The sequence below is a fragment of the Salvelinus alpinus genome, chromosome 1 (genome assembly GCF_045679555.1).
Source record: "Salvelinus alpinus chromosome 1, SLU_Salpinus.1, whole genome shotgun sequence".
Lineage (NCBI taxonomy): Eukaryota > Metazoa > Chordata > Actinopteri > Salmoniformes > Salmonidae > Salvelinus > Salvelinus alpinus.
The window spans coordinates 57,002,028-57,015,401 of record NC_092086.1 but is presented as its reverse complement, the minus strand read 5'-3'; the positions used below and the strand labels follow the sequence as shown (position 1 = coordinate 57,015,401).

At 41.0% G+C, this 13,374-nt stretch overlaps 1 protein-coding gene across 4 annotated transcripts in view; it reads right to left on the bottom strand.

Annotated features, from left to right (window-relative positions):
- The window catches only part of cpt1a2b (carnitine palmitoyltransferase 1A2b), a 56,021-nt gene extending 42,883 nt beyond the window's left edge, over nt 1-13,138 (bottom strand). The window contains exons 1-5 of one of the 4 annotated variants that reach the window (XM_071411345.1): nt 12,979-13,138; nt 7,318-7,460; nt 4,040-4,179; nt 2,594-2,768; nt 1,569-1,670 (exon numbers count right to left, since the gene is read on the bottom strand). In XM_071411345.1, the coding sequence (XP_071267446.1) occupies nt 1,569-1,670; nt 2,594-2,768; nt 4,040-4,179; nt 7,318-7,458 (558 nt within the window). In that variant the 5' untranslated portion in view covers nt 7,459-7,460; nt 12,979-13,138. Of the gene's footprint in view, nt 1-1,568; nt 1,671-2,593; nt 2,769-4,039; nt 4,180-7,317; nt 7,461-12,978 lie in introns of those variants that run through there. The other 3 variants (XM_071411355.1, XM_071411372.1, XM_071411363.1) reach the window with 3 other exon arrangements.
- Between the last annotated feature and the right edge of the window lie 236 nt (nt 13,139-13,374).

Sequence of the window (13,374 nt, the reverse complement as noted above, 5' to 3'; positions counted from 1 at the left end):
ACTCCTGTACTTATTTAGGCTTGCCATAACAAAGGGGTTTGATCATATTACTCCAGTGCTAGCCTCTCTCTACCGCACCTGCTGTCTCTAACTCTGAATGCTCAGCTATGAAAAGTGTTGGGGATGAATCAGAATTAGTTGGGTAACATAGATAAATAAGATGTTTTATATACATAATATGCTTATGTGAAAAACTTGTCATTAGAATGTCTCCCTTTGGACTATACTGTTGACAGTTGCACTTTTCCCTTCTCAGCTAGGGCTCAGTCACTTGGGGTCCAGAGAGGGGAGAGGTCAGGCTTGTCTTTTACATGTCTGGTAATATGCAGAATATTAGAAAGGAAGAGGTCAGAATGGAACATTGTCTTCATATGTGAATGTATCTGTTAAACCATGTGAAGGGATGATTAAGGGGGAACCAATTATCTCTTGATTCCACAATGTCTGTGCACAAGTCACTCCCCTCAGTGAGCTTGTCCAGGAGTGGGGAGAAGAGGGGGTGTATTTGAGATGGGGGTATCTAGAGTTGACAATTGATATAAGCCATTGGATGAGGTAATGTTTTGGTACTATGAAGTACCAAGAACGAGATTAGAACCTTGTCTTAGAGACCAAACTGAACGATAATTTATAGCTAATGCTATCTGGCTATGGGATACTCCTCTCTCAAGTAAAAGGCCCTTTGTGAAGTTCCTGAGACCTGTAGTTCGTCATATGAGTTGAGAGGGGTGTATCTTAGCTATAAAAGATACTAGTATTCTTTTATAAGCACTCTCGGAATTCATTTATAGACACTGAATTGATCTGAGAGTCAAAGGGCTATGGTGAAACTCATATAATTAAAGATAAAGTTTAAGTATAACTCTGACTGGTGTGTGGTTTGTAAACTCTCCTCATTTAGTAATACAGGAAATGACCACGACAAAAGCCAGCTGACATTTTCTCATGAGGTGCTGACCTGTTGCACTCTCTACAACCACAGTGATTATTATTATTATTATTATTTGACCCTGCTGGTCATCTATGAATGTTTGAACATCTTGGCCGTGTACTGTTATAATCTCAACCCGGACAGCCAGAAGAGGACTGGCCACCCCTCAGAGCCTGGTTCCAACTCTAGGTTTCTTCCTAGGTTCCTGCCTTTCTAGGGAGTTTTTCCTAGCCACCGTGCTTCTACATCTGCATTGCTTGTTGTTTGGGGTTTTAGGCTGGGTTTCTGTATAGCACTTTGTGACATCGGCTGATGTAAAATGGGCTTTATAAATACATTTGACTGATACATTTGATTGGTTTAATAGTTATTGACTCAAGACATTTCAGCTTTTCATTTTTAATTCTTTTTTTTTTTAATCCCGTTTGACACTATTGGGTATTGTGTGTAGATCAGTGACACAAAATCTAAATGTAATACATTTTCAATTCAGGCTGTAACACAACAACATTTGGAAAAATTCAAGGGGTGTGAATACTTTCTGAAGCCACTATATCTCCGCCACTAGGGTGAACTGGGCACTCTTAGGTTGGTTATGCGTTTGGGGGAAGCGAATCCTGGATCTGTGCACACTCACCCTCTCCAGTGTGTCTTTGATGGGCGGGACGGGCAGGCAAGGAAGAGAGGTCTGATAGCTGTACAGGAGAGGCTTCCTGCCAGACAGCAGACGCACCAGGGTCTGGGGGGGGGGGGGGGTGGAAGAGTGGGAGAAAGAACATCAATGAATCTACTAAAACTACAACCACAGTACAACCAAAGATTTTTTATAACTAAACCAAGATAGACCACAGCCTGTCGGTTCCAATGGCAACAAATTAGTCATAGTGGGCAGAACAAGCAAGGAGGTAGCGAGATCCTATTGCCGTTTTCTAGCATTCGTCTGCCTATTTCCGTTAGGGAACGCCTACTCTGTGAAGTGCACGTGTGCAATAACTCAATTTGCCTTAGCACTCCTAAACAATGCGATTTTTTAAAAACTTTGGCAAAGGTTAAAGTCCACAAAACTTAGTCCGCTCTGTTCATAAGAGATTTTACTTTTGGGGATAGAAAACTGTATTGAGATCAATTGTTTCATCGATGAGAAAATGTGCAGAATGTCAGTACGGCTGCAGGTCTGCAAGAGACTAAGAAAACATCACTGGATAAAAGAAAAACAAGTAACATGAGGACCTCTGTTGGTCAAACGTAGATGACAGCTCTGTACTGGCATGAATTTGAAGAACAAGCACCTACCCACGTCAGCCGGTTATTGTCATGAAAGAGACTGCCAGTCTCACGGTGATTGACTGTTAATATAATCCACTCACCACCGTATTTGGCAGGTGAGCGGACACGCCAAGAGGATGCTTCACATTTATACATCCTGTGAAATATCTGTCACATTGTTCCCATCTGTGGTACAACTGCAGCTGCCTCTCCTGTTCATGCTTTGGCCACTGCGTGTACTATTGCCACAACCAATACCATGACCGGCGATTACAATATCACTATTATTCCATCCATCCATATACTACAGAAAAACGCAAAAACAGTGCTAGAGTGAGAAGTACAAAGAGGGTTTCCTCATTAAGGTTTCCACCGTCTCTGGCATAGCATGCATACCACCCAGACTTTGGTGGTGGTGGAGATGTGTCCGTGCTGCTCGAACATCCAGCGGTGGTAGGAGAGCAGCAGCTTGAGACAGAACCTCAGGGTCAGGATGAGCGACAGCCACAGCAGGGTACTGAACACCAGCACTGACAGCATGGTCTGGCCCTGGACACTCAGAGAAAGACTACTGGTGGGGGAGAGGAGAGAGGCGAGAGGAGAGAGAGAATACCAACAATGAATACATTATAGTAGTAGACTGGTTGTCAGTACGGCTGCAGGTCTGCGAGAGACTCTAAGAAAACATCACTGAATAAAAGAAAAACAACTAACATGAGGACCTCTGTTGGTCAAACGTAGAAGATTACAGCCCTGTACTGGCATGAATTTTAAGAACAAGTCCTACCCACGTCAGCCGGTTATTGTCATGAAAGAGACTGCCAGTCTCACGGTGATTGACTGTTAATTAATATAAATCACGTTTAGCATCTCCAGGCCTCCATTACAAGCCACTGATGCGCGCCTCGAACACCTAGATCTAATTAACGAATTGAATATACAACATCACAGTAAATCCATTACTTATTTTAGTCAGGTCTAAAGAAACATTATGATGTGAAGAAAATGTATTTCTGAAGAACAGAATATGATCTGTACTGTATGTGATCTGGCTATGCTCCATGCCATAGGCTGTAGGCTTGTTCATTAAATCAGACAAGACACGCTTATAAGTCCCGTGCCATTATTATACATTACATGATTTTATAGTAAGAAGAATAGAATTTAACTTAGCTGAATAAAATAGAAAGGATATTTTTCCCGTTCCGGAGCGCGTGTGCATGTGAAGCGGCTATCTCGAGCGTAAAAGTGATCATTTGAAACAGGTCCTATACACTATATTTAGAGTTATTTGGCAACTTCAGTTGTGAATGATACAAACCTCAGAATGTCTTAAAAATCAAAAAATGTATGGGCTGCATGGTGCGACTATAGGCTATTGATGATTTGAGAAAGTAGCAACAAAAAAAGAAACTTGCGCTCTGTTCCTTGCCTCAGGCTGCATGTGCTGTTCTCTCAAGTGAACATATTTTCACCTATCACCCTATTCTCAATTGAATCTTGTCTTTTCTAATACGTAAAATATGTTTCGATTTAGAATGGCCATTATTAAATGTGCAGGAACAGGGGGGAAAATGATCCACACGCACACGCGCACACGCACACGCACACACAATGAATGTTATCATGGGAGGAGAGCGCAGGAATGTGAGTATACATAAATGGTCCAGTGAGTCAGCCATGACTATAGCCAACTAAGCCCAGGATGTCGCTTTAATAAGGGCATAGGTCATGTGTAGTATAACATTAATTATAAACTGGGTGGCTCTACTCTTCCTCCCTAGGACAGTGTATGATGTAGTTACCTCACAGGGAGAGGTAGTGAGTAATATAGCTAGTTACCTGACGGGCAGGTGCTCCTGGATTTTGGCAATGAGGCCCATGGAGGGGTCAGAGCGCATGTACATGGTGGCCAGGATGGCTATGACAACAAACAGCCAGGAGGAAGGGCTGGCGGGGTACACCCCTTTGATCACCCTGTTCTGTCACCACAGAAGAAGAAGACCACGGTGTGAATATACTGTACATAGAATATGAAACGGTAGGACTGGTAGAAAATACAGAGGTCAGTGTACAGGATACTTAAAGACCAGTAGAAAAACATAGTGTCAGTATATAGGATGAATTGGATATGGTTACCTGAGGAATAGCAAAGAAAGTAGTAAATATGCATAACGATGAAAGTGAAGGTGATATACTGTATATTCATATGAATATACTCTACGTACACACATTCAAGGGTTTTTCATTATTTTTTACTATTTTCTACATTGCGAGCTGCATCAGATGACCTGGCCTCTACAATCACCTGACCTCAACCCAATTAAGATGGTTTGGGATGAGTTGGACTGCAGAGTGAAGGAAAAGCAGCCAACAAGTGCTCAGCATACGTGGGAAATCCTTCAAGACTGTTGGAAAAGCATTCCAGGTGAAGAGAGAATTCCAAGAGTGTGCAAAGCTGTCATCAAGGCAAAGGGTGGCTACTTGAAAGAATCTCAAATATATTTTGATTTGTTTATCACTTTTTTTGGTTACTATATGATTCCATGTGTGTTATTTTATAGTTTTGATGTCTTCACTATTATTCTACAATGTAGAATATAGCAAAAACAAAGAAAAACCCTTGAATGAGTAGTTGTGACCAGACTTTTGACTGGTACTGTATATAAAAGTAAAGGACTGGTGTAGAGGAACATGTCATCTCAACATCACCCAATTCAAACTCTTAAACATGCCCGAGGCAGGAGTCTGAAGAGGAACTGTTGCACACAAAAGGAAACACTCCAACGTTGGAGTTGAAACAAAAACTTGAAGAACGGGTGTGGCTACGCTTCAAGTCAACGTCTCATGACAATGTCTGAGCATGCACAGGGACACCATAGCAACCCGGTTGGGAAGTGTGTCGGATTGAACACGAGTTCAATACTTTTAACGTCCATGAAGGCCTAGCCATTATTGAGCCTTCTTTGCTTGTAAATATCCTTTGATATCGGTAGTTTTAAAATGTGATTTTGTCTATGTACTGATTGCTGCAAAATGAATTGCCTCAGAGGACATTAAAGTTAACTAAACTAGTTGAGCACTACAGCATAGACAACTTGAGGGAAGTGACATTGCATTAAAAAAAGCCATGCGACACAAGTTCACACAAAAAACACTTATCTGCACAGCTGTACAGTGAGCAGAGCAAAATACTGTAAGTAATGTACTAACAAAAAGGTATTTGTTGACATATCTATACATCAAAGTCCAGCTCGTTTCCCTCTGCATCAGGCTCTGTAGCACCTACATATTGCATTTCACAGAACATGAACACACACATGCATATATTCTCTCATACATAGACACACACGCACTCATGTTGTCCTATATACAGTATCAGTGTATATAGACACACCTACTCATTCAAGGGTTTTTCTTTATTTTTACTATTTTCTACATTGTAGAATAATAGTGAAGAAATCAAAACTATGAAATAATGCAAAAAATAACCAAAAAAAGTGTTAAACAAATCAAAATATATTTTAAATTCTTCAAAGTAACCACTCTTTGCCTTGACAGCTTTGCACACTCTTGGCATTCTCTCAACCAGCTTCACCTGGAATGCTTTTCTAACAGTCTTGAAGGAGTTACCACATATGCTGAGCACTTGTTGGCTGCTTTTCCTTCAATCTGCGGTCAAACTCATCCTAAACCATCTTAATTTGCTTGAGCTTAGGGGATTGTGGAGGCCAGGTCATCTGATGCAGCACTCTGCTTCTTGGTCAAATAGCCCTTACACAGCCTGGAGGTGTGTTGGGTCATTGTCCTGTTGAAAAACAAATGATAGTGCCACTAAGCTCAAAGCAGATGGGATAGTGTATCGCTGCAATGTTGTGGTAGCCATGCTGGTTAAGTGTGCCTTGAATTCTAAATAAATCAGACAGTGTCACCAGAAAAGCACCATCACACCTCCTCCATGCTTCACGGTGGGTACCACACATGCGGAGATCATCCGTTCACTTACTCTGCATCTCACAAAGACAAAAAAAAAGATAAAAAATTTGGACTAATCAGACCAAAGGACAGATTTCCACCGGTCTAATGTCCATTGCTCGCGTTTCTTGGCCCAAGCAAGTCTCTTCTTCTTATTGGTGTCCATTAGTAGTGGTTTCTTTGCAGCAATTCGACCATGAAGGCCTGATTCATGCAGTCTCCTCTGAACAGTTGACGTTGAGATGTATCTGTTCCTTGAACTCTGTGAAGCATTTATTTGGGCTGCAATCAGAGGTGCAGTTAACTCTAATGAACTTATCCTCTGCAGCAGAGGTAACTCTGGGTCTTCCTTTCCTGTGGCGGTCCTCATGAGAGCCAGTTTCATCATAGCGCTTGATGGTTTTTGCGACTGCACTCTTTACATTTTCCGGATTGACTGATTTTCATGTCTTAAAGTAATGATGGACTGTCGTTTCTCTTTGCTTATTTGAGCTGTTCTTGCCATAATATGGACTTGGTCTTTTACCAAATAGGGTTATCTTCTGTATACCACCCCTACCTTGTCACAACACAACTGATTGGCTCAAATGCATTCAGGAAAGAAATTCCACGAATGAACTTTTAACAAGGCACACCTGATAATTGAAACGCATTCCATGAAGCTGGTTGAGAGAATGCCAAGAGTGTGGCTATTGTGAAGAATCTCAAATAGAAAATATATTTTGATTTGTTCAACACTTTTTTGGTTATTCCATGATTCCATGTGTGTTATTTCATATTTTTGATGTCTTCACTATTATTCTAGAATGTAGAAAATAGTAAACAATAAAGAAAAACCCTTGAATGAGTGAACCATTATCATGCACCTGTTTCTGCACAGGGACAGGGGGGAAAATACATGTCATCTATGCACTTAAATAGCAAATGGAGGCTTTTTCCGTGGTTCATTTTCATGCCAGCCAGGCAGGCTATACTCCTGTTGTAAAGTGGCTGTAGGTAATAACGCAAGATACGTTCTGAGCAAATAATGTAAGAAATATCACACACTAAAAAAATACTGCAAAGTTGTATTTGCACCATTTTGTTATCAAACACAAACACACACACACCCCCAACTACCCTCACCCCCCTTGGTCCTTCTTTACCCTCATGCGGCTGATCCTCTTCTTCCAGGAGCGCAGGCCAGAGAGGTAGATCTGGAACAGGGCCTGGTAGGAAAGGCGCAGGTCGATCCCCTCGGGGGTGATGGTGAACTGGAAAGCCACTGCCTGGTGGGCCTCTGCCATCGCTACGGAAACAGGACCAGAGTCACATACAATCATCTATTAAACAGGAAAATGCAGTTATAACTACAGCACCATCACTATAGAAACAGGACCATACAGTTGCATAAAATATTGTACTGATGGTCTACCTCAGGGCTCTCCAACCATGTTCCTGGAGATCTACTGTTCTCTAGGTTTTCACTCCAACCCTGTTCCTGGAGATCTACTGTCCTCTAGGTTTTCACTCCAACCCTGTTCCTGGAGATCTACTGTCCTCCAGGTTTTCACTCTAACACTAATTTAGCACACCTGATTCTAATAATTAGCTGCTGGATAAGCTGAATCAGTTTAATTACAACTGGGGTTGGAGAGAAAACCTACAGGAAGGTAACCTACAGGAAGGTAGCTCTCCAGGAACAGGGTAGGGGAGCCCTGGTCTACATCTTCAAGTTTCAGTCCCGACCGAGGTACTGCAGACAATGTATTCAGAAAGCAGGATTCCCCATTATAGTCAATGGGAGTATGCCAGTCATAGTGGTCAATATTCATGGTTATTAAAAAATATATATATATAAAAAAATGTCATAACGCAATCATTGTACCAATACTTGCTTCTACTTCACCAGAAGTTAATCTTTGAACTGATAAAAAAAAAAATATCGCACACAGAAGAAGTTATAATGTTAATTTGCAGCCTGCAGTACCCTGTCGGCCTTCAACGTGAGACACTCAATGAAAGGGGGCCACACCGAGCTAGCCCGCAAAGTCACTTCCTGGAGTAGCTCAAACTGCACATGCAACATTTCCCAAAAATTCCTCCATGAAGCAAGATGGCGACGCGCTAAAACGACACTTTCCGATGTTCAAATGCGCCACTGAGGCTTCACATAGGAAACAATGGGGCGACGTCATCAATGGCTCCGTCCATTGAGTCCGCTGACAATCCCTGACAACAAAGATCCACAGATGATGAGATGATCTGTCTGTGACATTTCAACCATAATATTAACATCTATTCAATATAGGGCCGGGGACGATACTTGTTAGTATCGTGGTGAGGAAACAACACACGAAGCAGATGTCACTTCATGAGGAAAACAGCCCTGATGTTGGAAACGAACATCATTATGTTGTCATCCAGAGTCACATGTATTTATTTTCCAAGCTATAGCACACTATTTTACAGGCAGCAGGTTTTTAAAGGACCAAAGAGTTTGGTCTGCTTCGTGTTCACATTTTTGCCGTGTAAAAAATACTGTGACGCTGGTATCGTCACAGCCTTTATAGAAGAGAAAGAAAAAACATTGGCATGTTCAATCAGGTGCGCACGGATTGAATCAAGTTCTGGTGAACGGCAATGTGCCACTGTTCAGTATTAGTCTATTATCCAATACTTTCAGATCTACATAAAGAGCCTGGGTAGATTAGGTCTACATGACTGACTACCTGTCGGTTCAGTTCTAGTCTCAGTCATTCCTCACATAGTTGAAATGGATCATTTCCCAATGTCAAAGCTATAAGTGTAGCCTATACTCTAACTGTGCCGTGAAAAAAAGATGCACAGGTGCGTGGGGGCACACACACACACACACACACACCAGGGGTAAAGTTCACCGGTACAGCTTGCCACTGTTGTGTGACGGTTCACATCACACCGACGCGACTGAACCGATTCCAGTTGTAATAGCTACACACACACACCTGCCATGTACACACTGACACACACAACATTGGCCCAGGATGTGATGGTTGACCTATACACCCACATTTAAAACCGCACACAGAAGGAACTATAAAGATCATTTGCAGCCTGCAGTACCCCGTTGGCCTTCAACTTGGGCTACTCAATGAGAGAGGGCAGCACTGAGCTAGCTTGCAAAGTCACTTGCTAGAGTAGCTCAAACTGCGAGCGAGAGAGAGATATAGAGAGAGAGAGATAGAGAGAGAGATAGAGAGAGAGAGAGAATATATGTGTGTGTGTGTTGGAATGAGCAATGCATATTTCTCCTTTCACCCTGATGGGGCTTGCATCTCTCCCTTTCTCTTCCCATCTGACTCTCTCACAACCAGAGAGAAAGAGACAGTAAGAAGAGCGAGAGAAAGAGAGAGAGAGGAAGTAAGAAGATCGAGAGAAAGAGAGAGAGGAAGTAAGAAACGCAAGAGCGAGAGAGATTGAGAGAGATTGAAAGAGATTGAAAGTGTGGGTTTAAACTAGGTGACAGTAAATTACAAAGAATCCATGCACACACACACACCAAATGTGGAGGTGTGCACACAGTCAGAAATACACAAAGAATGTGCAAGTGACACACACATACAGAGAATAACAACAATCGAGGTATTGTGAGAATGAAGGAGAGGATTGTTGTTCAGAGTAAGAGTCTTCCATGCTCAGGGTAAGGCAGCTGCCATGCCTCCCGCTCCTCAAGTGAAAGACTACATGCCTGCCCTGCATCCACAAATCCTGAACAGGTTCAAACATTGACTTCTACAGCGTGCAAACAATCCAGATGAGTTACTGAGTTATTCATCTACATTCGCAGAGTCATTGGGAATAGTTTCAGAGAACACTGGTTCAATACGGTGTGTATAGCCCCCCCCCAGCTATAGCTCTCTAGGTGGGGTCTTAAAAGCTTTACATGGTAAACAGCACTGAATGAAACTATGGAAATACAACTATTAAGTAGGCTACTTTCCTCGCAAGGTGGTGAAACAAGTTTCAAGTTGACAAATAACCTTTGCACTCAGTAACCTGCAAACGGGCGTCTTGGAAATGAAACACTATGTGGTAAAGCAGGTTTGGCGTGATCATTGTGAGCAACGAAAGAACTCGCTCTGGGAGTTCACTTGCACGTGAACACGATGGTACAAATACGCAATGTTACGAATTCACAATGCGCAGACTCCAAAACTGCGGGAACATGTGGTGCGCCCACATACAGTTGTTTATACTGCATGTTAATTGATAATAAATGAAATCAATTAACTAATTAACTGTCTGTGTGTGTAGATCTGTATTATACAGAATATAAAAGGTAGGTATACTTTCTCCACCTATATCTGATTGCAGTGACATGAATTGTGCACGAAACATTTATTTGACCATTTAGGGCTAAACAGTCGCCCATCCACTTCCTGCCTGTGTGTAGGCCTATCAGCAAAGACATTTCAGCTACGTTAAGACGTTTCTACAGGACAACTACAGGCCTACTTAGGCCCTAGCCTACTTGTAGCCAATAGTCTAATCGTATGCAACATTCCTACAAACTAGGGAATTATCATATGTTTTAGCCAAAAAAACAACTTGTTGCAAACAGTGGTGGAAAAAATACCCAATTGTCATACTTGAGTAAAAGTAAAGATGCCTTAATAGAAAATGACTCAAGTAAATGTAAAAGTCACCCAGTAAAATTCTACTTGAGTAAAAGTCTAAAAGTATTTGGTTTTAAATATACTTAAGTATCAAAAGTAAGTGTAATTGTTAAAATATACTTAAGTAACCTATCAAACGTATAAATCAATTCAAATTCCTTATATTAAGCAAATCAGATGGCATGAATATAAAATATATATGCTTTTTTTTTTACAGATAGCCAGGGGCACACTCCAGCACAGACATAATTTACAAACAAAGCATGTGTTTAGTGAGTCCGCCAGATCAGAGGCAGTAGGGATGATCAGGGATGTTCTCTTGATAAGTGCGTGAATTTGACCGTTTTCCTGTCCTGCTAAGCACTCAACATGTAACAAGTACTTTTGGGTGTCAGGGAAAATGTATGGAATAAAAAGTACATGATTTTCTTCAGGAATGTAGAGGAGTAAGAGTAAAAGTATTCAAAAATATGAATAGTCAATTAAAGTACAGGTACACAAAAAAATACTTTAGTACTTTAAAGTATTTTTACTTAAGTAGCCTATATTATAGGCCCACGTAGACAAATGAAAAGTAGGCCTATAACAAAGCAATTAAAAGTTATGTTTTTACCTAACGACTCTATAATTCTTTCACCTGGCTGTTAGAGGTCCAGAAGCATGCAACACTCATGATGCACTGACAAAGTAGCCTACTGTTCCATTGGAATAAAATATTTTCTTTAATTACTGTATCGTATATTCGTCAGAAACTGTTATGTTCCGCGCGGGGTTGGTTAGGTTACTTTCTAAATGTAATCCGTTACAGTTACATGTCCAAAGTTGTAACCAGTAACGTAACTTTTGGATTACTCAAACTCAGTAATGTAATCGGATTACATTCAGTTACTTTTAGATTACTTTCCCCTTAAGAGGCATTAGAAGAAGACAAACATGTATGTTACCAATTGAACGACATCTATTGAAGGATAAATCCATGTTAAAGTTTGACTTTATAGGTTGGTTATGTAGGCTTCTTCTAACCCACCGCTTTTTACTACATATACTAATATGATTAAATTATAACTTTACATTAAAAACCAAAGTCTATCAGAATTCCAGTCATTCCTTGATCTTCAAGAAGAGGACTTGGAAATACAGATTAGCCTAATTGTTTTACCTGAGAATAACCTCATAACGAATGACTTATTAGCCAGCCCTACTCTGTTGTTTACGATTTTGTTGTCATGGAGGACTGATGGCTCATTGATTCAAGTTGAAAAATAAATGCTGCGCTCATGGAATGCACTACTGAAAAGTGCTATTTACATGTGAAAAATGAATGCTATTTGCTATAGGCCTATTGTTTACCTTTTTGTTGGTGACACTTTGATATCTTGATAATATGCAACTGTTTAAAGGGCAAGGCACAAATAGCTAAATGAGAGGCATTGTGATTCACATTGGGACGGCAGGTAGCCTAGTGGTTAAAGTGTTGCTGGATCGAATCCCCGAGCGGACAAGGTAAAAATCTGTCGTTCTGCCCCTGAATAGGGGGCAGTCATTGTTATTGTTAATTAGAATTTGTTCTTAACTGACTTGCCTAGTTAAATAAAGGTTAACATTTAAAAAATGCGCCGTAGACTGCTGTCATCGTAGACTGCTACCTCCAAGTGTCTTTTCAAATTGGATAATCTTTGGATGCCGATAGTTTGGCCTACACAGGTGGGCAGCGGCGCCTACTCTTTTCCAGCGATCCATCAAACACATTTGGTGTGTCATCATAATGGTCTCTGACTTGTGGTCAAGTGGCCCAAATGTAAACCTTTTTTCAATGCTGATTTCAATGTCATTGAGAAAACAGAAGTGTCAAATATAATTTTTTCGCAACATCCTTTCTGAAATTAAAAGTAATCGCCGAAGTAATCATCTACTTTTTCAAAAGTATATGTAATCCGATTACAATAGTTTTGCTGGTAACGGATTAGATTTACCCTTTTTGTGTAATCCCTTACATGTAATCCGTTACTCCCCAACCCTGGTTCCGCATCCCTCGAACGAATGGTGGGTTCATTCAATATCGCACATCCATCGCTTGCTACACACAAAAGTCAACACACTAGCAGCAGCGCAGTGAAAACCACGCCCAAGGAAAACCCCAACGAGTAGACAATAATGTAATAGAAATACCTGTATTAGTCTTGAAATGTCTTTCCGTAAAAGCAGCCCAAAGGAGTTATTCAAACGCCGAATCTCTTCTTCTTTTTTGTTACATCCAACCTCTCCTCTCACTCCCAGTGAAGACAGACTGGAGTAGGTGGACAGCGGCGCCAGAGAGCCACATACATGGATGACATCACTCTCACAACCCCGACTCTTTTTTTTTTGTCACATGGGACGCGGTGAACACCCTTTCCGAGCGCATTTACCGATAGAATCAATACAGTAAATTATCAATCAATTTACACATCCAAAAAACAGACCCGGGATCTGTCGTGTTGCTACACAGTGTAGTCTACATTTGGCAATATATATATATAACAAACATTTAATACTATTTTTGCTAAAGAAAATGCAGATGTTGAG